This window comes from Natator depressus, chromosome 5, assembly GCF_965152275.1.
Source record: "Natator depressus isolate rNatDep1 chromosome 5, rNatDep2.hap1, whole genome shotgun sequence".
NCBI lineage: Eukaryota > Metazoa > Chordata > Testudines > Cheloniidae > Natator > Natator depressus.
In genome coordinates, this window is record NC_134238.1 from 44,687,892 (window position 1) to 44,714,144 (window position 26,253).

Consider the following 26,253-nt stretch of genomic DNA (forward strand, 5'->3'; position numbering starts at 1 on the left):
CAGGCTGAAGTAACCCTTGTAATGGATCTGTGGACCGCAGCACGATGAAGAACTGTATATATACTATCAGAGATCTCCTCTTTCCAAAATGCAGTTTTGGTTTTTTGGAGGTTTTTTAGCAATCAATCAATCAATCAATAAATAATCTAGTTTTTACAAGAATCTACTTTCTGTAATCTCTCTGTAAAGAGGGACCTCTACCAACTCCAGTATATATTTTATATATCCAGTTGTCTCCAGTATATATTTTAATTATGGAACCAGACTTGAATATAGTGTTCCAAGTGAAACATTACCAGTCCCTAGAAATGGCTAGTGTAACTTCTTACAGTCTCTCTCCACTTCTCAGGATTGCACTAATTGCTGCTCAAGTTAAAGCATTGTAACTTTTTTTCCTGCTATTGCACTACAGCACATCTCTCAAATTTCAACTGGAGATCACACAAAAGCAGGCTTCATGCTAGCTCTCTGAATGCAGAGACAAACACGACAATGAAGGATTAAAAATGCAGTCAATGAAGTAAATATTGACTTATGCACTAGCCTGAAAAGAGGATACAGAATAATTTTTAACAAAATATGAAACTTCTATAATTCAACAGCATCACAAAATATTTAATATTTCATAGAAGCCTTTCAGATTGCAAAAAGGGTTGTGTAATAGAACCTTATCTAAAAATGGAGAAATGTACACCAATCAATTAAAAGAAACTTACAGAACACAAGTGCATGTACAGATTGCTGGGAAGAGTAGGAAGAGAAAAAACTGATACAGTTGATCCCTGAAGTTTTAGGGGTAAGCCCCAAATCTCAATTATGTGCTGGTGTAGACTCCAACAGTGTCAATTTTCGGTCACCAAAAGTTCCCTCTGTACCCTCCTCATGCACCCTATTATCCATCCTTCATACGTCCACAGCTACGTTTTCTCACATACATACATGGGCCACGCATGCACCGCCTATATTATCCCCGTCTACTTGGGCAGTCCTCATCCAGTGACCTAATTCTGGATCACTACCTAAAAATGCCCTCTGTCACATACCCACTCTGTCCAACAGTATTCACACACACACTGGTAATTTTCTGATCACTGGTTCTGAACCTTCTCAATCTGCAAACCACTCATGTTTCAACAACTGAGAGTAGTTTTGCCAAAGTAACACCACCACCAGCCAGGGCTGCAAGCAGGAGGAACAGAACTGACAGTAAGCACTCAAAAACAACGAGGAGTCCTTGTGGCACCTTAGAGACTAACAAATTTATTTGGGCATAAGCTTTCATGGGTTAAAACTCACTTCATCAGATGCATGGAGTGGAAAATATAGTAGCGAGGTATAAATACGCAGCATATGACAAGATGGAAGTTGCCTTACCAAGTGCAGGATCAATTCAAATAAGGTGGACGTGTCCAGGGAGACTGAAGTGTTCTACTGGTTTTTGAATGTTATAATTCTTAATGTCAAATTTGCATCCATTTATTCTTTTGCATAGAGACTGTCCAGTTTGACCAAATGTACACTTCAATCTCCCTGGACACTCAACAACAGAGTTAAAAGTGGCAATTATTCAACAACAAAAACTTCAAAAACAGACTCCAATGAGAAACTGCAGAACTGGAATTAATTTTCAAACTGGATACCAGCAAATTAGGCCTGAATAAAGACTGGGAGCAGATGGGTCACTACAAAAAACTAATTTCCCCCTGCTGATACTCACACCTTCTTGTCAACAGTTTGAAATAGGCCACCTTGATTACACTGGCCTCATTAGCACTACAAAAGTGATTTCCACCCCTTCTTGTCACCTGTTGAGAATAGCCCACTTCCACCTTAACTGAGTTGGCTCATTAGCACTGACTCCCCCCCGCCCACCAACTTGGTAAGGCAACTCCCATCTTTTCATATGCTGTGTAGTTATACTTCCCTATTGTATTTTCCACTCCATGCATCTGATGAAGTGGGCTTTAGCCCACGAAAGCTTATGCCCAAAAAAATTTGTTAGTCTCTAAGGTGCCACAAAGACTCCTCGTTGTTTTTGCTGATACAGACTAACACAGCTACCACTCTGAAACTAGTAAGCACTCAGTTCCTCAGCTACCAACTTCTCCCCTCTCCTGGTCTCTCCCAATCTAATAGGGTCTGGAGAAAGCGGGGGATAACAACAGAAGGTATGGCAAAAAGGAGAAAAAGGGAACTCCCAACCAGTGAACTAAGCATGTTCACCAGCTGAGGGAGCTGTCAAACAAGAATCACCCTGCCTAAATAGATATAAGAAAGCACTAGCGTGGGCACAAGGGCAAGCCTGTGGCTACATCTACACTATGGAGCCTATGTTGGCATCGCCCCCTAGTATAGATGCTGCCTACACCAACAGAAGGAGTTTTTCTACTGGCAGATGACCACCACTTCCCTGAACAACATTAGCTACGTCAAAAGATGCACTCAGGGTTTTAGCAACATAGCTGTGTCTGTCAAGGGTGTGTGTGGGTTTTTGGTTTTTTTTTTTTCCCACACCCTTGATGGACGTAGATATGCAGGTATAAACTTAATTGAAGTTCAAGTCTTACACTGACTGATGTTAGCTAGCTGTGGATATTTTCAATTGTTTGTACTTCAGCCAATTGTTTTGCATTATTTGAAGTACAAACAATTGCACTCTTTAGTGTAGACATGACCAAAAAGTCTTCCAAGCATGAAGATTTAAGATACTGAAGTGTGCTATTTTCTTCCATGATGTTATACTTCTACACTAAAGATTCTGATGTGTTGGACCATAGGCGCCAACTCTGTGGGTGCTCCAGAGCTGGAGGACCCACAGAAAAAAATTAGGGGGTGCGTCACACCCTCCGGCAGCCAAGCTCCCCTCCCTCCCAACACCTCCCACCCACCTGCGCCCCCCCCCCAATCAACTCCCTCGGCCTTCCTCCCATGCCTCCCTCCCACCATAGATCTGCTGTTCTGTGGCATGCAGGAGGTGCTGGGAGGAGACGAGGGCACGGGGCACGCTCGGGGGAGGGAATGGAACTGGGTGGGAAGAGGTATGAAATAGGCGGGGTTGGGCAGAGTGGAGGTGGGGGTTTGGGAGAAGGGGTGGAGTCAGGTGTGGCCTGGGTCAGAATGGGGGGGGGGCTGGGACAGAGCTGGGGTTGAGCACCCCTGGGGCAAGCAAGAAGCCAGCACCTGTGTGTTGGACCTCAGACAGAGTTTTGAAGAACACTTACATCTAGTATCAGAGGGGTAACCATGTTAGTCTGTATCCACAAAACAACAACGAGTCTGGTGGCACCTTAAAGACTAAACAAATTTATTTGGGCATATGCTTTCATGGGTAAAAATCCCAAGTGGGTTAGTTATAGTCTTCCTCATCTTCCCCCTCACCAATGGTTGCCATCCTGGCATCTCCAAAGGGATACACCTCTCCTTCCCAAAGCACATAGGCTGGAATGTGTGGAATCTCTTCTTCCCAAAGCACATAGCTGGAACACTATTTTATAATGTGTTATGCTGACGAGACTGTGTCTAATGCACATTCAAATAGGCGTTTCAGCCTCTTTTCCTTATTTGTATTTCCTCACCCTACTAATGTTGGGGTGCCCTTCTTCCAAAGGTTATTAATCCTTTTACTTCAAGTTTATAAGCCTATGCCTCAATTATTTACCATACATCCCTGTGGTCAGACATCTGCTGATGTCCCTAACTAAATATATCACAAGCTGGCATAAACTAGCATCTTGTGATTGCCTATCAGCAATTTAGTTGTTTACAGCATTCTATCTTGTGATCTAGGGTTACTCTTGGCTAGCTATTTATGCTAAGGCTTTTTGGCATTTATGCCTTAGACAATAGCTTAGCCAAACTTACAGGCCTTGAGAGTTGTAGGCTCATTGCATTATTGCCTTAACTTATACCACCTATGCCTCACCTAGCAAACTCTTATATGTACAGGCTACAGTTGTTGCAAATTTTTAAGGTTATACACACGAACAAAACAATTCTGATGAAGGTAGCAAATTATAAAAAAGCAGCCCATTCAGTTGTAACACAATGTGGAGTGCAATCCCAACAGCTCAAGCAAAATAACTTGGATTGTGTCCTCCTTGAATTCTAGCTACAGTGACAGAAATTATGTTAATATCTCCATGTACTATTTACATGTGCAGAACAAAATTAAATCGGTTTGGAGAATCAAAGACCTCTACTACTGGGAAGCTGGTGACCATGTAAACAGCTCGCGAGCCACATGCAGCTCCTTTACAGTTAAAGTGCGGCTCATGGAGCCCCCCAACCCCTCATATTCTCCACCTGCCAGATTGGGGGGCGAGGGGCACGGAGGGGGAGGACTTGAGGCTTCTGCCCTGCAGTGGGGTGGTGAGACTAGGGGCTTCTGCTCAGCGAGGAGGGGGTGCTTGGGGCTTCAGCCCAACTACCCCTTTCCCCTACGGGGCTGAAGCCCCAAGCCTCAGCAGGCCACCTCCCGCAGGGCTAAAGCCCCAAGCCCTGGCATGCACTTCCCACAGGGATGAAGCCCCAAGACCCCCTTCCTACAGTGCTGAAGCCTTGAGCCCTGGCAGGCCCCTCCCACGGGGAAGAAGCCTTGAGGCCCCCCAATACCCGCAGGGAAAAAGCCCCTAGCCTCACTACTCTACGGCAGGGCAGATGCCCCGAGCTTCAGCAGGCATGGCTCTCAAACTTCTGAAGATTGTTGTATGCGGCTCCAAAGGTCAATAATTTTGGCCACCCCTGTATTAAAATTTCAGACCAGAGAAAATGACAAATGAATTGTATCAATATTCATTAGATAAGGAAGGATATGCTGATCAATTTAAATATGATGACAAAGATCTAGCTGAAGCTGATAAAGATAATGAAAAGCAAGATGCTTGAAGAGTTAGCCTGCTGCCTACCTAGCATAAATGCATTCTAAAGTGACTTTTTATAGCCACTGTGTGTTTAATCTTTTTTGTAAATGTCTTCTTGAATAATATTCAAGTTCAAATGCTAACCTTTGCTAAAATTATCCTTTCATTTTGTAGAATTTCATTTCATTGTGTTTTGCATTTTTCTTAGTAAAAATAACTCCATTAAGTAACTTTTTTTTTTATAATTAGACATAAATATTCATCTAAGGCTAAGTCTACTAGAGACCATAAAGTCTCACTTTTGCTACTATTTTAATAACTTTCAAATGTTATAAACGTTTCACCATTTTTACATTATTTGGTCAATTGACCAACACTACTTACACAAACAGCTCTTCTTCATTTCAATTATAAACTGTTCACTGGACCCCTATCCTTTTTACATTCTAACTTGCAATTAAGTTGTTCTGTATATCGTCTGCAATAACCTGCAATTCACTTAGCTTTACCTACTAGACATGGATGATGTGAATATAACTACTATTAATGCAAAGCCCCTAAGTATGAAACTGTAGAACTGCTTAGAACAGTTTTAAAGGGCACGCTGCTATCCAGTTCACTGGGGATTTCCCATTTTAACGTATGTTTTCTCTGTTCCTAGTGACAACTAGAAAGCTAAAATCTTTGCCTCTGATTCATAGCTTCCAGTGATTCGAAGAACAAGACAGTAATCTTTCATTTGGTACCCCACACAGAGTAAAGCATACCCCATAGAGAGAGACACTAATACCACCATGCCCCCCCCCGCCAAAAAAAGAGAAGGAAGGAAGGAAGGAATCGATATAATTAGACTGCAACATTTCTACAGGAACCACGAAGGCCCCGTCTACACTGGCAAGTTTGTGCGCAGTAAAGCAGCTTTGGGCGCTGTACCTCCCATGGTGTACACACTGCCAAGCCACTTAGTGCATAGAAACTGCGCAGATACAGCACTCTAAAACACCCACCTCGATGAGAGGCGTACAGCTTACTGTGCCGCGGCTACAGCGCTGCAGTGCCAGTGTAGACACCATGGTGATTACAATGCTGTGATTGGGCCTCTGGGAGGTGTCCCACAATGCCTGTTCTTACCTCTCTGGCCATCGGTTTGAACTCTACTGCCCTGCTGCCCTCAGATGACCAACCCCAAACATTCCTTTGAAAATTTGAGAGTCCCCTTCCTGTTTGCTCGGCAATGCGTGCAGTGGTCTCAGCTCATCTTTCCAGGTGGCCATGCCTGCTCCACACACCAGACAATCCTCCACTTGAAGCAATGCTGAGCTGCTGGACCTCATCGACATTTGAGGAGAGGAGGCAGTGCAGTCACAGCTGCACTCCAGCCATCGGAATTATGATACCTATGGACCGATTTTTAGCTGCATTATAGAAAGGGGCCATGACCAGGACACACTGAAGTGCAGGGTCAAAGTGAAAGAGCTGCGGAACGCCTAGCACAATGCGCGGAAGGCAAACCGTCGCTCCGGTGCTGCGCCCATAAGCTGCCGGTTCTACAAAGAGCTAGACTCGATACCCAGTGGTCAACCCACCTCCACTGTGAAGTCCCCTATGGATACCTGGTTGGCTTCATTGCCAGTTGAGAGTGGACCAAGCCAGGAGGAGGCAATCTTGGATGAAGAGGGGGAGGGGGAACCAAAGGCAAAGGATGACTCGGAGGCCAGAGATGCATGCAGTCAGGAGCTCTTTTCTACCCTGGAGGAGCCTAGCCAGTCACAGCAGTCAGAGTTTGGGGAAGAGCAAACAGGAGAGGAGGCCCCTGGTAAGTGGATCTAATTCTGGGAATTGCTGAAGCGAGTTGTTGAAGGTAGAAGGGCTGCAGAAAGCAGGCTTGTCTCCGACCGCATGCCAAGTTTGAGCAGCCGAACAGGCCGTTGATACACTCCCTCACTTCATGGGAATCTCCCTCAGAGATCTCCAGGAAACTCTCATGGAGATACTAGGCAATCCGCTCCTGCAGGTTCCTTGGCAGAGCTGCTTTGTTTCTTGCCCCATTAACAGTAACCTTCCCACACCACTGTGCCATCACGGGGCGGGGGGGGGGGGGGGGGGGGGGGGGACGGACCATAGTTGCACACAGGCTAACCACACAGGGTCCAGGGCAGAAGCCACAGGCTTGGAGAAGACCCTCCCTTGGATTTCCTGCTCACCCTCAGCAGCGAGATATCTTCCATAATGAACACCTCCACAGTGCTGGCTCTCCCCAAGTGCCCAAGAGCCACGTGCTCAATGTAAAGCAGGGTCCGGGAACAGTGATTTACCCTGCCCCTGTGGCTACTTTCCATTTTGGGGGTCTTGTGACTTGTGTGCTTGCGTCAGGTCAACCAGTTAGTGAAAGGTGTGTGAGCACTGGCTGTGTTTTAAAGCACTGAAACAGTGTTGTCTGTGTTGCAAACAATACTATTTCTGTAAAATGTTGCATTTAAACTTCAGAGATGACCTTGGGAGGACAGCCTCCCTCTTTGTTATCAGCGGCAGAATGGCTGTGAAGAATTAGAAAGCGTCCAAGAAGAACTAAGGAGGACTTTCTGCATGAGGTTATGATGCACTCCGCAGCCGAGAAAAAGGAATTGAAGGAGTGGCAGGACAGCGAGAAGAGGGATCAAAAAGAACGCGGCACACCAGAAAGAAGACAAAGAGCGGCTCTTAACAGTTATGGAGCACCACGCGGACGCGCTCCAGGCAATACTAGCTCTTCAAACCAAGCTGCCCTCTCCTGCAGCCACTGTTGCAAAACTCTTTCCCATGCGCCCCCACACACACACCCCGCCAACACACTTATCCACCTCCTGGCTCCACTCTCTACCCGTAGCATTCCACTCCTCTCTCCTCACAGTCCAGCAGTGTGGACTCCTAATACCCACTGCACTCAACACCCATCCCTCTGCAGTTTGGCCCTGCTGAAGAATAGCACCCATTGCATTGTACTCCAAAAGAGAAGGCTGGGTATGATACCTGGACATAAAAAATCTGTAGCCATCCCGGGACCCCTCCTCCTCTTGAGACCTTCTATTCCCATTCCCTCATCCTCCTCCCTGCTGATGATTTTTTCACTTAACTCTCCCCTCTGGTTGTTATTTTTCAATAAAATAATTGTTTGTTTGAAAAGCAATCTTTATTCTATTAAATGAAAGCAAAAAGAGCACTGCAAAGCAACATATGAATTATGTTACAGCCCCTTCTTGCATCACGTGCACCAATCACCTCCTAGCATTACAAGCACTGCAATCCTGAGCATAGCAACAAATATTCAAATTGCTGCCTCAAAGCATCCCTGATCCTTATGGCCCCCCGCTGTGCCCCTCTAATAACCCTGGTCTCCGGCTATTCAAACTCAGCCTCCAGGCACTGAGCCTCTGCGGTCCAGCCCTGAGTGAAGCTTTCACCCTTCCCTTCACAAATATTTTGGAGCATACAGCACGTGGCTATAAGCATAGGAATATTGTCATTGGCCAAGTCCAGCTTCCCATACAGGCATAGCCAGCGGGCTTTTAAACGGCCATTTGCACACTCCACAGTCATTCTGCACTTGCTCAGCCTGTTGAACCGCTCCTTGCTGCTGTCAAGTTGCCCTGTGTATGGCTTCATGAGCCACAGCATTAAGGGGTAGGCAGGGTCTCACAGGATCACAATGGGCATTTCAACTTCCCCTACGGTGATCTTCTGGTCCGGGAAGAAAGTCCCTGCTTGCAGCTTCTTCAACAGGCCAGCATTCCAAAAGATGCATGCGTCGTACACCTTTCTGGACCAGCATGAGCTAAAGTCCATGAACCATCCAAGGTAATCCACAGGCACCTGGAGAACCACTGAGAAATACCCTTTATGATTAATGTACTCGGTGGCTACGTGGTCTGGTGCCAGAATTGGAATGTGCGTGCCATCTATCGCCTTTCCGCAGTTAGGGAAGCCCATTTGTACAAAGCCATCCACAATCTCACAAATGTTGCCCAGAGTCACATTCTTTCGGAGCAGGATGCGATTAATGGCCCTGCACACTTCCATCAATACGACTCCAACGGTCGACTTTCCCACTCCGAACTGGTTAGCAACCAATCGGTAGCAATCTGGAGTAGCCAGCTTCCACAGTGCAATCACCATGCGCTTCTCCTGGGCAGCTCTCATTCTCGTGTCCTTGCACCGCAGGGCTAGTGCGAGCTAATCACACAGGCCCATGAATGTGGCTTTCCTTATCCGAAAGTTCTGCAGCCACTGCTCATCATCCCAGATGTGCATCACGATGTGATCCCACCACTCAGTGCTTGTTTCCTGAGTCCAAAAGTGGCATTCCACTGTGGTCAGCACCTCCGTGAATGCCACAACCATTCTCGTGTCATAGCTACTGTGTGTGGCAAGATCAATGTCACACTCCTCTTGCCTTTGTAGTTTAAGGAATAACTCTACCACCACTCGTGACGTGTTTGTCAGTTCGAGCAGCATTCTTGTCAACAGCTCGGGATCCATTCCTGCAGCCAGAAAGAGGCAGGGCAGGGCGCACAATACACAAACCATTGAAAAATGGCGCCAAATGCGGACAGAAGAATAGGGATTTCTGGGATGCAAAGCAATGTATCAAGGGGCATTGGGACTGGACCCAGGATGCCCCGCAACCCCTTCTGCCTTCCCACAAGTCTTAGCAGCCACAGAGAAAGAGGTGCTCTGTGGGATAGCTGCCCAGAGTGCACCACTCCAAATAGCGCCGCAAGTGCTGCAAGTCTGAACACGTTATTGCGCAGGCAGCTGTCAGTGTGAACACACAACAGCAGTTTTCCTTTGGCGCTCTCTGAGCGGCGCTGTAACTGCTAGAGCTGTAACTTTGCTAGTGTAGACATGCCCTTAGTTTTTCCAATATTAATCCTACCCTTGAAATTTCATTAGGACTTACTAGCTATATGTACACACAATTAATCTACAATTAATTAAGATTCTAATTAATGTACCAATCACTACAGTATTTAGGTGACAAATAAAAAGATTAGTGCCTCCACTACATCCTGAATTCTGTGCTCCACCACTGGTGAAATCGAGAATTCACAAGCCAGAAAGTTGCTATTGACTGAAAAAGACTGACACAAACAGATGAATATTGCATTGTGAAGATCAAGGAGGTTTGTTTCTTTCCATACTAAGAGAGCAAGAACAGCCAGAGCCCCAGAGTTCCTGGCCACCGCTGCCACTACTGCTACTCTGGGGCTCCACCGGCGATTTAAACGGCCCAGGGCTCCCAGCCGCCGCTACCACAGCTGGAGCCCTGGGCCCTTTAAATCACCGGTGGAGCCCCAGGTAGCAGTGGCCGGAGCCCCGCGGCTCCGGTGGCTTGTTAAAGGGCCCAGGGCTCCGGCTCTTTAAATCACGACCAGAGCCCTGGGGTAGCGCTAGCAGCAGCCGGCAGCCCTGGGCCCTTTAAATCACCACCGGGCTGCGCTGAAAGGCTGGCTGCAGGAGTCTGGCCTCAGCCCTGCCCATTCCAGTTGAGCCGCTCCCCGACCTTGCTCAGGACCCCGGCCACCCTGCGTGCTCTTAAGTCCCTTAAGTTACTTTCACCCCTGAGTATACTCTTAAAACTCTAAACCCTATTTAGGAAAAGTTAAAAGAAAATCTGCATAATTAAAATCTCCAATACAGAACTTTGCAAGGATTTGAAGAGATGAGAATATTTTAAAATCAAAGTATGGCAGGATAGTAAAACCACATACATATATGCGTTCAACTATAGTAAAGAAGTATATACAGAGAAATTCACTGGGTATATTTTGTGTGTGCGCAGGATGACCATTAAGAGTAGTGCACGTATACATAATAAGGCAGCAGAGATAATTCTGGGATTTAAAAAAGGCTATGGAAATGCCACATAGAAACATTTTAACAAATTATGGCAAACAGGCAGGGCTTGCCTTCACTGCAGTGTTAGCACAAGTAATGTACACTCAAGTTAATCCTGAGTTAGCTGAGCTTGTGCAAGAGTAATAACACTTTGAAAAACTAAATCTGCACACGTCTGTATCAGCAGCACAGAGTAGCTGAGTCTCACTGCATTACTAGCTCCAGCACCATCAGCGCTCTAGTTTAAAGCCTCACGTAACTGGAGCTAGAGACTTGTATGTGCAGGGGAGTCAGGTGAAAGGTAAACACTTGAGTTTATCTTGAGCTAACACTGAATACGAGTCCTTAGACATGTGCTTGGCTCTACTCACTGTAAGTAATCATACTGAGTTCAATATATTCAGTTAAGCATGTGCTGAAGTATTTGCAGGATCAGGGCCCATGTTATAATTTAGCAAGATCTAATTGTATTCTGTTCATGTTCTCTTACCACACCCACTACTTAGCAGTATGCCTTTACTGTAAGAGCATTAACTTTCACAATTCTGAATTAAGCCTACCTTATGCTCCAAATCCACACTGAGCTCTGAACTCGCAGACCTTGTGTGTCTGCTCAGAGCCACAATGAAGTGAACAGGAAACTGACAGTGCAGAGCTCAGTGAAAGATCCAGGATATAGAGCCCAATCCTGCAGTTGCTGTAGAAGCAAAACCTGTTGCAATCAGAAGGAGTATGCAGCTACTGAAAGGAAGTTTTCTATCTCAATAAATTATTGCCATTCACTGAAATAATGTCAATATATATTTACTGTAGAGTGTGAGGGGTGTGTACTCCACAGGTGGTGATAGGGTTAGTGTGGGCCTGAGGCGAATTGAGTAGCAGCCTGCACCTGGAGGGTGGGCCAGGCTGAATTGATGAGGAAGCCTAGCTTTTGGTGAGGGGAGGAGGGGGAGGAAGAAACACTGGTAGAGGACTATAAACAGAGGAAGTTTAGAGCAGAAAGAAAGGAACTTTGCAGTTACTCTCTGGGATTAGAGAGTAGGGAGACCAGGAGGGTCAGGGAGAGAGACCAGGAGAGTAACCTCTGGGATCCTTGTCTGAGTAGAGTAGGTTGGCAAGAGACCAGAACAGAGACAGGTGGCATGTCCTAAAAGAACAGCAGGAACTGGACTTCCTGGCAGAGAGAGCTGCAAGGAAGTTAAACAAGGAATAGGGCACAGGAAACTAGTGAGACGAAAGGTCAAACCCAATGAGGGCAGAAGTGGTTTTAAGTTTATACTTGCTGGTTTGGGATTTTGTTGGGGATGCCAGCAGAGGGCCCTGAGAGTCCAGACTCTAAAAATATGGTGGACCTAGAGAGGTTAGGGGGGAGAAAGCCTGGAAAAGGCTACAGTAGGAAGGAGTCTAGAGAGGCAGCAAAAAGGAGTTGAACAAAGCAGAACTTTGGCTGCTGGCTATAGGGTCTCTGGACAGGAACCAGTGTAGTGGGAGGGCCCAGGTACCCCTACCAGCAACTGGTAAGGTAGCATGAGACCCTGAGGAGGGGACAAGGACAACGGAGAACCCTGAGAAAAGGGCACTAGGACCACAAGGACCAGATTTAGGGCTAAAGACCTTCTTGTAAGGACACTATTTTATTTGAATTTAGTTACTCCGGCACAGTGTGAGAGACTAAACCATGACCTGGCTGGCATGCTGAGTCTCCGGAAGAGGCATACTACCATGAAACTCAAGCGACCATCGGCAAAGGGTGCTAGACAAAAGAGAGCTGCCATGCCGCACCCAGCCACAAGGGAGTGTACCAGAAGTAAATCCACTCTTCCACATGGAATTACTCTAGAATTATATGTAAGAGTAAAAAAAATTGAAACTGGCCTGAGTGTTACTGTAGCCTCATAGCCTTTGGAACTTTATAAAATTATCTGAAACATTTCTGACCTTAGTAGACTGTTGATTTATTGGCAACTACAACAGTGTTTATTTCCACTCTATGTTTCCAATACTGTATAAAGAAACAGGAAGGGAAAAGGCAGGACACTAAAGGTCAAGAGGTTTGAAATTCATTTCAGAAAGAACTTTTGGTTTTATTGCCATGATTTATACAAAAATAAATCAATCAAGATATATATTCCACATTGACAAAATCCATTCAAGGATATACAAGTTTACTGTATAAAGTTCATTGAAAAACAAAACATAAATAAATGAAAAAAATATGAGTAATACAAAATAGTCTGTGATAGTACTAGCACTTTAAAAATATTAAGTATAATTTCTACTTCACTTAAATAGTAGATTGGATAGATTTTTTCCAGTACAGTTTTCACTGGAAAATGAATCTCCTGAAAAGTTTTGAAAAAGCTGTTTCCTATTACCATTCCTTTAACTGTTACCTGTTTTGTTCTTTCATTTTTTCTTGACCCTCAAAAATATTTAATCTTGGATTATAGACTCCTGTTTTAAAGAGGGATACTTTCAATCTGAAAGCTTATCAATTATTTAAAAAATTCAACAGCATTTTCAGGTATGCCATTTAGAGTTATTTTAGCAACCCCAAAATTAACACCATTCTGTGCAGTATTGTTTACATGTGCCAAAAATATAATACCACAAAGAGAAAATAAAACTTGAAAACTAACAAGTGTTATACTATAAAATAAGTTCCTTTAATTCCAGCAGATGCCACCTGGAAAGGCATAGTTTAAGGCCTGTCTATACTTCAAACCTCTTGTGTGTTAACTTCAGTTATTTCACATTAAAATGTCTTCAATCCAAAAACATTTTTTGTTGTTGCCAATCGTGTGGTGTTTTAATGCACATTAAAGCCACTTTGCAAGTGGGTTTACAGATATGCATGAATAGGTTACCCATAGCACAGTAGGTGTGAAACAACTGTTGAACATCTGCCGGGTCCTCCTACTCTTAACCCATACTACCTTACTAGCTACCTAGGATCCTGTTTACCTGTGCGTTATCTAGTACTTTGGGACCATCCTGACTGGAGGTCAACTCCCCATTCAAATGCTGGAGTGTGGCAAGATTTTGTCTTTTGCTATTCCAGCTTGTGTGAAGTTCACAAGCCTAATTCCACAGTATGCATCCGATGAAGTGAGCTGTAGCTCATGAAAGCTTAAGCTCAAATAAATTGGTTAGTCTCTAAGGTGCCACAAGTACTCCTTTTCTTTTTGCGAATACAGACTAACACGGCTGTTACTCTGAAACAAGCCTAATTATTGATCAACATGACTCATGCTTCACTGTGGTCTTGTGCTGAGATCCAGCACTTCATTGCCTTCTGAGGAGAGAAGCTTGATCAGTCACATCTGAATGGCAGTTGCTTACCAGCTGAACAAGCAGCTATAACAACAAACGCAGGACAGAAAGCACAGCTGGGACATCCCAGAGCCACAGTAAGGCAACGGCTCTCCAGCTGGCAAAAAGTACTGTGGGACCACTAAGAGACCTACCAACTTCTGCTGGTACTATGAGAAGCTGGACCATATGTTTGCTGGAGATCATCCCACTCAACAACAGCATATTGTGGATTCCCCAACAAATCCTCCAAACCAGGATCTTGTTGACTTGGTGAACCCGGAGCCAAACAGTTTCAGAGATCTAGGGGCACCCTCAATCAAAAAAGGATCAACCTGAACTACAGGCAAAAGACCCAAACTGTGGAGGGGATCAATTCCAGTAAGTATGCAACGATACTACAGTAGAATTGGACAGCTGGGTTTGAACAACTTAGTTTAGGCACCATAAAGTTCACCTTCACTCTGCTTCCTGAGGTTTTAAACACCACACCTAACCTAATGAAAATGACGGATGTGCTGGAGACCGTACAAACCCTTCATGCCTTTATTTCTTTAAATATGCCAACACACAATCACCACTTAAGCTTGCAGTGTACCACCACACACAATCCCACAGCAGCATTTACTGGTCTCTCACCCACCCATTGATTTCTCTCCCCCACACCAGAGACTGTTCTAAAAAGACACTTATTTTAGCAGCAAATACAGAAAAGAAAAATGGAAAAAAAAAAAAGTTTCTAACTCAGGGTTTCATTAATAATCAAAGCTTTGAGCTAACATGAGTTAGGAATCAAATTGTCCAAATTATGCTAGACATTTCCAAGAAAGATATATTTTAAGACGCTTAACAATTCACATACATACCCTTACGTACTGCAGAATTCTATTAATTTTGAAGTACACCTTATGCTGATCCACAAGTGTTAAATATGAAAACTTAAAAGCACAAATAGTGCTCTAATTTGGCACAAAGATTGACTGGCAATGCAGCTCTCTTGGCACTGCCCATATTGCTTGTGGTTCCCTTTCACTCCTGCAACAGATCTGGGGCAGCCATACCTTTCTGGACAGGAGGATTCTGTCTTTTGGGGACACAACACAGGATAACATCCTCCAACGTAAGGACAGTCTGCAGAAGTACACATGCATTTACTAGGTCTCAGTGATGCAGCCTCTTTAATTTGCCACCCTATCACTCACAACCCATCTGGAATTTAGTTCCCCTATCCCACACTGACAGAAAACCCCCCCTTCTCCACTTCTCCTGCCACCCACCTCTCAGATCTGGGGGCTCCTACACAGAGGAAAAAGATTGTGTAAACATCTTACCATGTCCAATCTCACCCAAGACTGGGAAGAGCCTAGGGGAAAGGAAATTTCAAAGTGAGGGGGAAAGCAACATTTTATCAGTGTTGGCATATAGGCTACAACTTCAACAGCTTGGGTTCCCCGCAACACACACACATTTTCCCTATAGCACCAGCATCAAGAAAAGGAAAGAGAAAGGACAAGAGAAAGGACTAGCACATCACAGACAGCAGCTAGGGATGGAGAGACAAACAATCCTCTCGGATCATATGACCTTGAAACTTTCTATCTTTTCAGAATTCATAAAGCTGTGCAATGAGTTTTTATGCTCTTAACATTCAAACTGGTATTCATTGGTACTGAAGTATTGGAAGTGTTTACAGCCACAGTTCTAAGTGTGCAGCATCATGTCACAACAGTAACACGAGCATAATATACACTATATTCACACTGAGTGCCTTAAAAACCTCAAACAAAAAGGATAATACACTTATCTATGGATTAAATTCTTGTACTATGACACCCACATAAGAAAAAACACACTAATAAATGGCTTCCACAAAAACCACATACACTCTTTACAATGGCACCTGGACTCAAAGTATGAGCTGCATGCACACCTTACTCAGTGCCTCTGAGTAGATGCATCATTTGGTAGATGTCTCCATTTGGCTTTTCAAAATCATCATACACTGTGCCCAGCACTTGCTCCCATCCATTTGAAAAGCTCTCTCCCTTCTCTCAAACGTTGTGCAAAACACAGCAAACAGCTATCATAACAGAAAGATGTTTCTCATCAGCCTCGGGTTCTTCCATCTATTCTCCATCTTCCAAATGTACATTCCACAGTCATTTCTGCAACTACTCCGTGTATAGATACATAGTTCCTTTCTTGTATTGAAGTGTTCAGTAAAAGGTTTCACCCAGAATGAGTGGTGGAATGACAGAACCATTGATGCAAAAGTTCTACTTGTCACTGCAGAAAGTCCAGACTTTCTGGTGGCATGGCCCTTACTGAATATCCCATACATATACTGTGGAACTTTCCATGGTTATCAACCAGGCCTTGCATTACCATGGAGAAGTACCCTTTTCCATTTATGAACTTCAAGGCCAGGTGCAGGAGGCAAAGAATAGGCACATGGGTCCATCACTGACCCCAGTACAAGTTGGCAAACGCAACTGTGAAAACCTATTAATAATTTCCTGTATATTTCCCAATCTTGACCCAGGGGGACAAAACTCTCTAGACCAGAGGTTCTCCAACATTTTTTTTCCCCACGGACCACTTGAAAATTGCTGAGGGTCTCAGCAGACCACTTAATGATCTTTCCAAATGTTGTTTGTACCTTTAGCTAAATATTGTAAAGCGCTTTGGATTAAAGAGCTATATAAAAAAAACCTTAACCAACTTTTTTTGTTCTACAAATAAAAGCACACAACTTATTTTAAATATCAGTAGTCTTACCTTTCTAATGAGATGGATATGCTTGTTTTTGTGAGCAAAGTTCAAGGAAGTCAGGTGTAATGTTTGTCAGCTTTAGTCTTAGGTCAGGTTCAGCATTCATCCTGCTTCTGTATTTGGACTTGAGGGCAGTTAGTGATGAAAATCCTGTCTCACACAAGTACGTAGTAGCAAATGGCATCAGAAAACACACTGCTTTGTCTGCAAGTTCTGGGTACTCTTCAGTTCTTTGAATCCAAAACTCAATTATGGAATGTCTTAAATTCTGACCGTAATGTTTTGTTGCAAGAAGGCGCCAACAAGCACTCTTGTGCCTTATTGGACAAACCAGAAGGCAGCTCACTGATTTCAATTCCAAAAGGATTACGTATCCAGTTGTTTGGTTCAGCTGCTACTGGAAAGCAATCTTTAAACTGTTGCTTAAGAGCAACAAGATGTTCTTCGATATCTTTTTTTTTTTTTTTTTTTTTGGGGGGGGGGGGGGGTTGTCAAGAACCAGTTCATTTTCAGACAGAAAACCTTCCAATGTTGGGAATGCGCTGAAATCATCCTTTTTTACATGACTAGCAAACAAGACAAGTTATCATTGCATTGATTTTGTCTCGCACATGCAATATAGTCAAACTCCCTGCAGCCCAGCATTCAACTCATTTAGGCATGTGAATACATCCGAGAGGTAAGCCAAACTTGAGAGCCAGGATAAATCTTCAAAACAATTGGAATGGATGATCTATTAGAAATAGCTGTACTTCTGAATGTAGCTCAAACAAATTAAGTACTTTGCCTCTTGACAATCGCCAATCAATCAAGTTGTACATGAGCACTACCCATTTCATTGCACAGTACACTAACAATCTGAGAATTCATAGATCTAGCTTTTATTAAATTAACAGTTTTCACAGCAGAGTCCAAAACACCCTTCATTTCCACTGCCATTTTCTTGGCAGCTAGTGCCTCTCAACGAATGCTATAGTGCACCCATGTGACATTAGGCGCCACTTCACAGATACAAGCCATTATCACACTGTGTCTTCCCATCATTGCTCATACGTACTCCAACGCAACGTTGCCAATCAATACAGTGTTCCTTCAAAAACTCATCTAGTAACTGGAAAAGCTGTTCAGCAGTTGTTCTTGGACACTGAACGACAAAACAAAAATATCTTCCAGTACTTTCCCTTCCCACTCATACCTGATGTATGCAAGAAGATTTGCAACGACAGCAATATCAGTCGTCTCGTCCAATTGCAATGCAGAATACCTACTGTTCATACGTTTCACAAGAATGTCTTTAACATTAGCTGCCATATCTTGAATTCTGCGTGACACAGTGTCATTTGAAAGAGGCACACAATCTAACTGCTTTGCTGTCTTCTCTCCACACATTATAAATGCAAATTCTTTAGCTGCAGGCAGAATAAGTTCTTCCCCAATTGTGTGAGGCTTCCCCACTTTGGCAATTTGAAGGCTTGCATGATATGAAGCTTCCAGGGCCTTTACATTTACTGTTGCATGAGCAAACATTGTTCTTTTCCCTTCAGTTTGCACTGAAAAAATTCAGGAGGTTTATCTTTGAAAGCAGCATGATTTGTCATCAAATAGCGCTGGAGGTTTGCAGGCTTCAAGCTTTCATTAGCCAGCACTGCGTAGCATAACGCACATTGTGGCCTTGGTTCATCTTGTTCACCAGTCCCTACAAAGCCTAAATAAATAAAGCTTGAGTGGTATTGTCTTACCGTTTTTCAGAGTTTCAGTGTATTTTCATTATCGGTACTCATACTGGTTCCCAGTAAACATGGGTCTGCACTCAAAATTTCCTTTGCAGATGAACGTTCGCTTGCTGTACTCTCATGTTTGATTTTGAACTTTTTGCTGATCTCACCATCACTGGTTTAATTATTTTTTGTTTTCTTTAGAAAATATCCCATTTTCAACCACAAATCCATTTCTGGGACTTGACTACTATCCTACTTACTGGACTGACAACGGTTACATTTTTTGAAAAAGCACTAGGTTCTGGTACAGTCAGTACATCTCTCCACATGACAATGACCACCAATAAATACAATATAGGTAGGTTAGCTGAATTGCATCCAATGAAAACCACGCATATACATCTGAAAAATGCAACCAATTAAAACTGTGTATGTAGTGTAGTAGGGTACCAATTTAAAGAAAAACGTTTCACTTCTGGATTAAATGTGAATAAAAATAAAAACACCAAAGGCCCAATTAAATAATCTACTCCTACCATAGACCACTAAATCTTCAGGGAAAGCTGCTCTCAAAAAATGAAAGTTCTGCCAAAACACTAACATGCTACAGGCTTTTAGTTCACAAAACTATCCCTCTTCCATGCATATTATCTGCACACATAGCTCAGCTTTAAGATGCTAAACAAATCTATGAGTCAACTAGAAATAGTCATGCTCTCATTGTAAATATTAATACAATATTTTCTGATACTGGAAAGGAGAGTAAAAGGCATTCACTCAGACTTATGCAATTTCTCTCAGATCTCCACTCTAAAATTACTACTTCACACACACACACAGAACAGTAAAAATAAGTAACAAAGCGAAACAAACAGAAAAACAGAACCACAAACAAATGACATCACTGAAAATACGAAAGGAAGTAAAACATCAAGTGGTTGGTTATGGGTATTTAAAATTAGTGTTTAGGATCCACGCTGTGCAAATGCAACAGAGCCCTGTAGAAAAAGGCGAAGTTCTCCTGGTTTCACATTGTGTGTGTCACCAATGCAAACCACCACCCTATACCGGAAACCTACTGATCGTTATACTTACCTACATGCCTCCACCTTTCATCCAGACCACCTCACACAATCCATTGTCTACAGCCAAGCTTTAAGATAAAACCTCATTTGCTCCAATCCCTCAGACAGAGAAAAACATCTACAGGATCTCTATCAAGCGTTCTTAAAACTACAATACCCGCCTGCTAAAGGGAAGAAACACATCGATAGAGCCAGAAGGGTACCCAGAAGTCACCTACTACAGGACAGGCCCAGCAAAGAAAGTAACAGAACACCACTAGCCATCACCTTCAGCCCCCAACTAAAACCTCTCCAGCGAATCAAGGAACTATAACCTATCCTGAAGGACACTCTCTCACAGACCCTGGGAGACAGGCCAGTCCTCGCTTACAGACAGCCCCCCAACCTGAAGCAAATACTCACCAGCAACTACATACCACACAACAAAAACACTAACCCAGGAACTTATCCCTGCAACAAACCCTGTTGCCAACTGTGTCCACATATCTATTCAAGGGACACCATCAGGGAACCTAACCACTTCAGCCACACCATCAGGGGCTCGTTCACCTGCACATCTACCAAGAGAAGTTACTAGATCGCAGGCCCTGGTTCTTCTGGGAGACGTCAATCACCCTAATATCTGCTGGGAGAGCAACACAGTGGTGCACAGACAATCCAAGAAGTTTTTGGAAAGTGTAGGGGACAATTTCCTGGTGCAAGTGCTGAAGGAACCAAGTAGGGGCAGAGCTCTTCTTGACCTGCTGCTCACAAACTGGGAAGAATTACTAGGGAATTAGAAGCAAAAGTGGATGGGAACGTGCGAGGCAGTGACCATGAGATGGTCGAGTTCAGGATCCTGACAAAAGGAAGAAAGGAGAGCAGCAGAATACGGACCCTGGACTTCAGAAAAGCAGACTTTGACTCCCTCAGGAAACTGATGGGCAGGATCCCCTAGGAGAATAACATGAGGGGGAAAGGAGTCCAGAAGAGCTGGCTGTATTTTAAAGAATCCTTATTGAGATTACAGGGACAAACCATCCCGATCTGTAGAAAGAATAGTAAACATGGAAGGTGACCAGCTTGGCTTAACAGCGAAATCCTTGCTGATCTTAAGCACAAAAAAGAAGCTTACAAGTGGAAGCTTGGACAAATGACCAGGGAGGGGTATAAAAATTGCTCAGGCATGCAGGAGTGAAATCAGGAAGGCCAAATCACATTTGGAGTTGCAGCTAGCAAGAGATGTTAAGAGTAACAAGAAGGGTTTCTTCAGGTACGTTAGCAACAAGAAGAAAGTCAAGGAAAGTGTGGGCCCCTTACTGAATGAGGGAGGCAACCTAGGGGGTGACAGGGGATGTGGAAAAAGCTAATGTACTCATTGCTTTTTTTGCCTCCGTCTTCACGAACAAGGTCAGCTCCCAGACTACTGCATTGGGCAGCACAGCATGGGGAGGAGGTGACCAGCCCTCTGTGGAAAAAGAAGTGGTTTGGTACTATTTAGAAAAGCTGGACGAGCACAAGTCCATGGGGCCGGATGCGCTGCATCCGAGAGTGCTAAAGGAGTTGGCGGATGTGATTGCAGAGCCATTGGCCATTATCTTTGAAAACTCATGGCGATCGGGGGAGGTCCCAGACTACTGGAAAAAGGCTAATGTAGTGCCCATCTTTAGAAAAGGAGGATCTGGGGAACTACAGGCCAGTCAGCCTCACCTTAGTCCCTGGAAAAATCATGGAGCAGGTCCTCAAGGAATCAATCCTGAAGCACTTACATGAGAGGAAAGTGATCAGGAACAGTCAGCATGGATTCACCAAGGGCAAGTCATGCCTGACTAATCTAATTGCCTTCTATGATGAGATAACTGGCTCTGTGGATGAAGGGCAAGCAGTGGACCTGTTATTCCTTGACTTTAGCAAAGCTTTTAATATGGTCTCCCACAGTATTCTTGCCAGCAAGTATGGGCTGGATGAATGGACTATAAGGTGGACAGAAAGCTGACTAGATCGTCTGGCTCAACGGGTAGTGATCAATGGCCCCATGTCTAGTTGGCAGCTCGTATCAAGCGGAGTGCCCCAAGGGTCGGTCCTCGGGCTGGTTTTGTTCAATATCTTCATTAATGATCTGGAGGATGGCGTGGACTGCATCCTCAGCAAATTTGCAGATGACACTAAACTGGGAGGAGTGGTAGATACGCTGGAGGGTAGGAATAGGATACAGAGGGCGCTCGACAAATTAGAGGATTGGGCCAAAAGAAATCTGATGAGGTTCAGCAAGGACAAGTGTAGAGTCCTGTACTTAGGACGGAAGAATCCAATGCACCGCTACAGACTAGGGACCGAATGGCTAGGCAGCAGTCCTGCAGAAAAGGACCTGGGAGTTACAATGGACAAGAAGCTGGATATGAGTCAACAGTGTGCCCTTGTTGCCAAAAAGGCCAATGGCATTTTGGGATGTATAAGTAGGGGCATTGCCAGCAGATTGAGGGACGTGATCATTCCCCTCTATTCGACATTGGTGAACCCTCATCTGGAGTACTGTGTCCAGTTTTGGGCCCCACACTACAAGAAAGATGTGGAAAAATTGGAAAGCGTCCAGCGGAGGGCAACAAAAATGATAAGGGGACTGGAACACATGACTTACGAGGCTGAGGGAACTGGGATTGTTTAGTCTGCAGAAGAGATGAATGACGGGGGATTTGATAGCTGCTTTCAACTACCTGAAAGGGGGTTCCAAAGAGGATGGATCTAGACCGTTCTCAGTGGTAGCAGATGATAGAAAAAGGAGTAATGGTCTCCAGTTGCAGTGGGGGAGGTTTAGGTTGGATATTAGGAAAAACTTTTTCACTAGGAGGGTGGTGAAACACTGGAATGTGTTACCTAGGGAGGTGGTGGAATCTCCTTTCTTTGAGGTTTTTAAGGTCAGGCTTGACAAATCCCTGATGGGATGATTTAGTTGGGGATTGGTCCTGCTTTGAGCAGGGGGTTGGACTAGATGACCTCCTGAGGTCCCTTCCAACACTAATATTCGATGATTCTATGTGATATATGCCATCATGTGCCAGCAATGCCCCTCTGCCACGTACATTGGCCAAACTGGACAGTCTCTACACAAAAGAATAAATGGACACAAATCAGACGTCAAGAATCATAATATTCAAAAACCAATCGGAGAACGTTTCAATGTCTCTGGAGAAACTGCAGAACCGGAATTAATTTGCAAACTGGACACCATCAAATTAGGCCTGAATAAAGACTGGGAGTGGATGGATCACTACAAAAACTAAAGACTAATTTCCCCATGCTAATTGCCCCCTACTGTTACTCACACCTTCTTGTCAACTGTTTGAAAGGGGTCACCCTGATTACCGCTACAAAAGGGATTTTTCCTCCTGTTGATAATAGCCCACTTCCAGTTTAATTGAATTGTCTCGTTAGAACTGACCCCCCACTTGGTAAGGCAATGTGTGTGTGTGTACGCGCGCACGCCTACTGTATTTTCCACTCCATGCATCTGATGAAGTGGGTTTTAGCCCATGAAAGCTTATGCCCCCAAAAATTTGTTAGTCTAAGGTGCCACGAGTACTCCTCATTGTTTTTGCTGATACAAACTAATACGGCTACCACTCTGAAACCAGTGGACTCGTTGAGTTTTTATAAGCCCTGGATCACATTAACACATGGCTTGGAGTTTGCAGACAGATCAAAGAGCTTGCAAATACGGACTTTATCCTACAAAACACCTAGCAGCATCCAGACCAAACCTAGTGCTGCTTGCCACTTAAGAGTCAATGGGAGTACTCTGAAGAGCCAAAACTATACCCAATAAAGATCTGGCCTTAATGGTTTCCATACCTCTCCCCAAACATAATGGAAATCACTTGTCTGGACAAGTGATTTCCATTAAGTTTTAGCACTAGTTTGCGGAGAGCAGTCTCTCCCACTCAGCAGCAGCTACTGAACTGGGCTGGGAAGGAGGGGGGCGTTTCTCCCCCACCATGGCAGCCACCGAGCTGGGGCTGGGAAGGAGGGCCGTCTCTCCCTGGCAGCCACAGCTCCGGTGCTGGGGAAAGTTGCCTCTTTCTCTGGCCACTGCAGCCCTGCAGGTCCCAAATTTCCCCTACCTTCTCTTCTCACATGGCTATGGCCACATGCTTCTCAATATTGAGGGCAACTTTCATATAGGTGTTCCACTGCACCAGCTTGAGCTCTGCACAGACTTTTAGGAAAGTGGATTTTCACATCCTGAAGTTCTGCAACCACTGTTTATCATCCCAGATTAACACCACTATTTTATTCCACCAGTCAGCAGAGCCCAAAAGCACTATTCCACAAAAAAATGTAGGTGAAGTCTCTCCTTAATTTCAAACTTCCTTTTTGCAGGTGGCCTTAGTGCCCTGGTTTTGAAATCATAGCATGAATATAGATGTGCTGTTTACATTCATCACTATGAGGACTGAGAGATCGCAAGCATTTCTCCTCCACGCAGCCTGACAGTGGTTTGAACATGGTGCACCTAACCAAGCAGTCTCCCCTCATTAGTTTGTGATTACACTTAAAAAAAAGTCCCCCCCCACAGCCACCTAGATGTGAAAGAGACATACAAAACAGGTGAAAGAGGCTCCATTGTTAAATTTATTGTACATAAAGTTATCAAATGTACATAATAAAACTGCGGGGGGGGGGGGGATTCTGTTATCACTTTAATCTATAATTTTTGGCATTACTACTACTAACAACTAGCTCTTATATAGCATTTTTCATCCATATATCTCAAACCACTTTACCAATAGTAGGTAAAATAGTAGATAAAAGACTTCAGAACACAATTGTGATTTAAGTTATCAGTGTTGTGGGATTGTACGTAACTTCTTTTACAGGATATGCAAATGCACCTACTTGGGGTATGCAGGAACTCAGCCTTTTGAAGCTTCACCCTGAGAAGGAAATGCATTACCTATTCACAGTCTCGTCAAAGACCAAAACTGGATAAAGGAGGGACTCACCTCTTCATGACTTTATGTGCTTGTTCTGAGCTGAAGCTGACACGAACTTGTGACCACAGGGAAAATTCTTCTGTGGGGTTCAAAGGACTAACCACCAACCAGAGCCCTTGCTGGAGTGAGGGAGTGATCTCTGGTAAGCTTACTAGCATAACTGTTGATTCTTTTATTATTTTTAATATGTTTTTCTTGTAATGCATATACCTTAAGAGTAACTGTACTTGATTAGAAAGAGCTGAGGGTAATTTAACTGTGACAACAACACTGTTTGCTATCTTTGAAAAGAAAAGAAAAGCCGGGGAAGGCAGGAAAACTAAAAGGAAGGATTTAGTGGCTTGTTTAATTTTTGAACTTTAACTCCAGTCCAAGAAAACCACCATCTGCACTTATTGCACCAGTTATAAATCCTTGCATTATAACAAAATACCAGTGGAGACCAGAAAAATGGAATCTTTGCTAACAGAAGTCGGTGAAGACTGAATCTGAAGGAACCAACCTTAAAAGTTAAAAAAAAAAACAACATGTATTTCCTTTGATGTGGAAGTTTTTATGGATGGTGACTGTGAAATGAGGCTTTTTAGAAGACTTACACCAGTTCTAGGATTTGTTTTAGATCGTCATGTTATCTTTGCCTTTTTGTTATTACACATCAGCCCGACCGTCCAGCACTTATTGCTTGGAAGGGGTGCTATCACTCGTGCACACAGACCCGCTGCCTAGCATCTACTGCCTGGTCCTTATGGGACAAGCCTGCAGAGTTACTTACTACAGCGATCATCGGCCCTTCTCCGGGACGCAGAGCTACAGACTCCTCCAGCGGTCTCAACAGCCCCCTCCCAACAGCCGCAGCAGGGCGCCGCCGCCGGGCGAAGGGAGACGCTACATTGTAACAGGGCAAAGCAACTCTCAGGTGTCCAGGCCCCGACCCAGCCTGGAGAAGGGGAGTGGAAGGGAGGCAGGGCCTGCGGGCGCCTCACAGCGCGGGGGTGTTGGGCAGGCCTGGAGGTGCGGACCTGAGGGCGCCTCTGCCCTGTTTTCCGGGGCACAAAGGCAGACTCCCAGGGCCTGCCACGGAAGGAAGGACGGACCCGCAGGCAGCCCCCCGCCGGGCGCTTTCGCCCCCAGCGACTAGAAGACGCCCCAGCCCCAAGCTAGAAGGGGAAGGAATCCTCCGCCCCGGGAATCGCCCGAAGCCCCCGAGGGCCGGCCTCACCCTCACCTTGAAGGGGTTGTTGAGGTCCGGGTCCGCAAAGGGGTTACTGTCGAAGTCCGACATGGCGAGGGCGGGCGCTATGATCACCGGACGGCGGCGGCTCCCCTCTAGCGCCCCACAAGCTACCCCTAAACCGATGTCACAAGCAGATCCGGTCTTGATCCCGCCCCCTGCCCGAGCAGCCAGCCAGCGAGCGAGATCCAAAATGGCCGCTCCGGAAGTGAGGTGTTAGGCGCGGCAATACCGTCTTTACGCCTGGGAAAGGGACCCTACACGTTTGGGGGACGGAGAGGAACGGTATCGTCTCATGGAACCCAAGCCAGGATAATCCTGTCCCCTCTCGAAACGCCCGTCTTGAAACCTCGCCGCTACCTCCTTGGAAGGGGTCTCCGACCCTGCTGCCTGAACCAGGAGGGGCTGGCTTCCGCTTCTCCTCCGCCTTGG

At 44.8% G+C, this 26,253-nt stretch overlaps 1 protein-coding gene across 1 annotated transcript in view; it reads right to left on the reverse strand.

Annotated features, from left to right (window-relative positions):
* The window catches only part of SCAMP1 (secretory carrier membrane protein 1), an 83,936-nt gene extending 57,920 nt beyond the window's left edge, over positions 1–26,016 (reverse strand). Inside the window, exon 1 of the mRNA XM_074952684.1 lies at positions 25,816–26,016. Coding sequence (XP_074808785.1) covers positions 25,816–25,872 — 57 coding nt within the window. The 5' untranslated portion in view covers positions 25,873–26,016. The remainder of the gene's footprint in view (positions 1–25,815) is intronic.
* Positions 26,017–26,253: the final 237 nt, after the last annotated feature.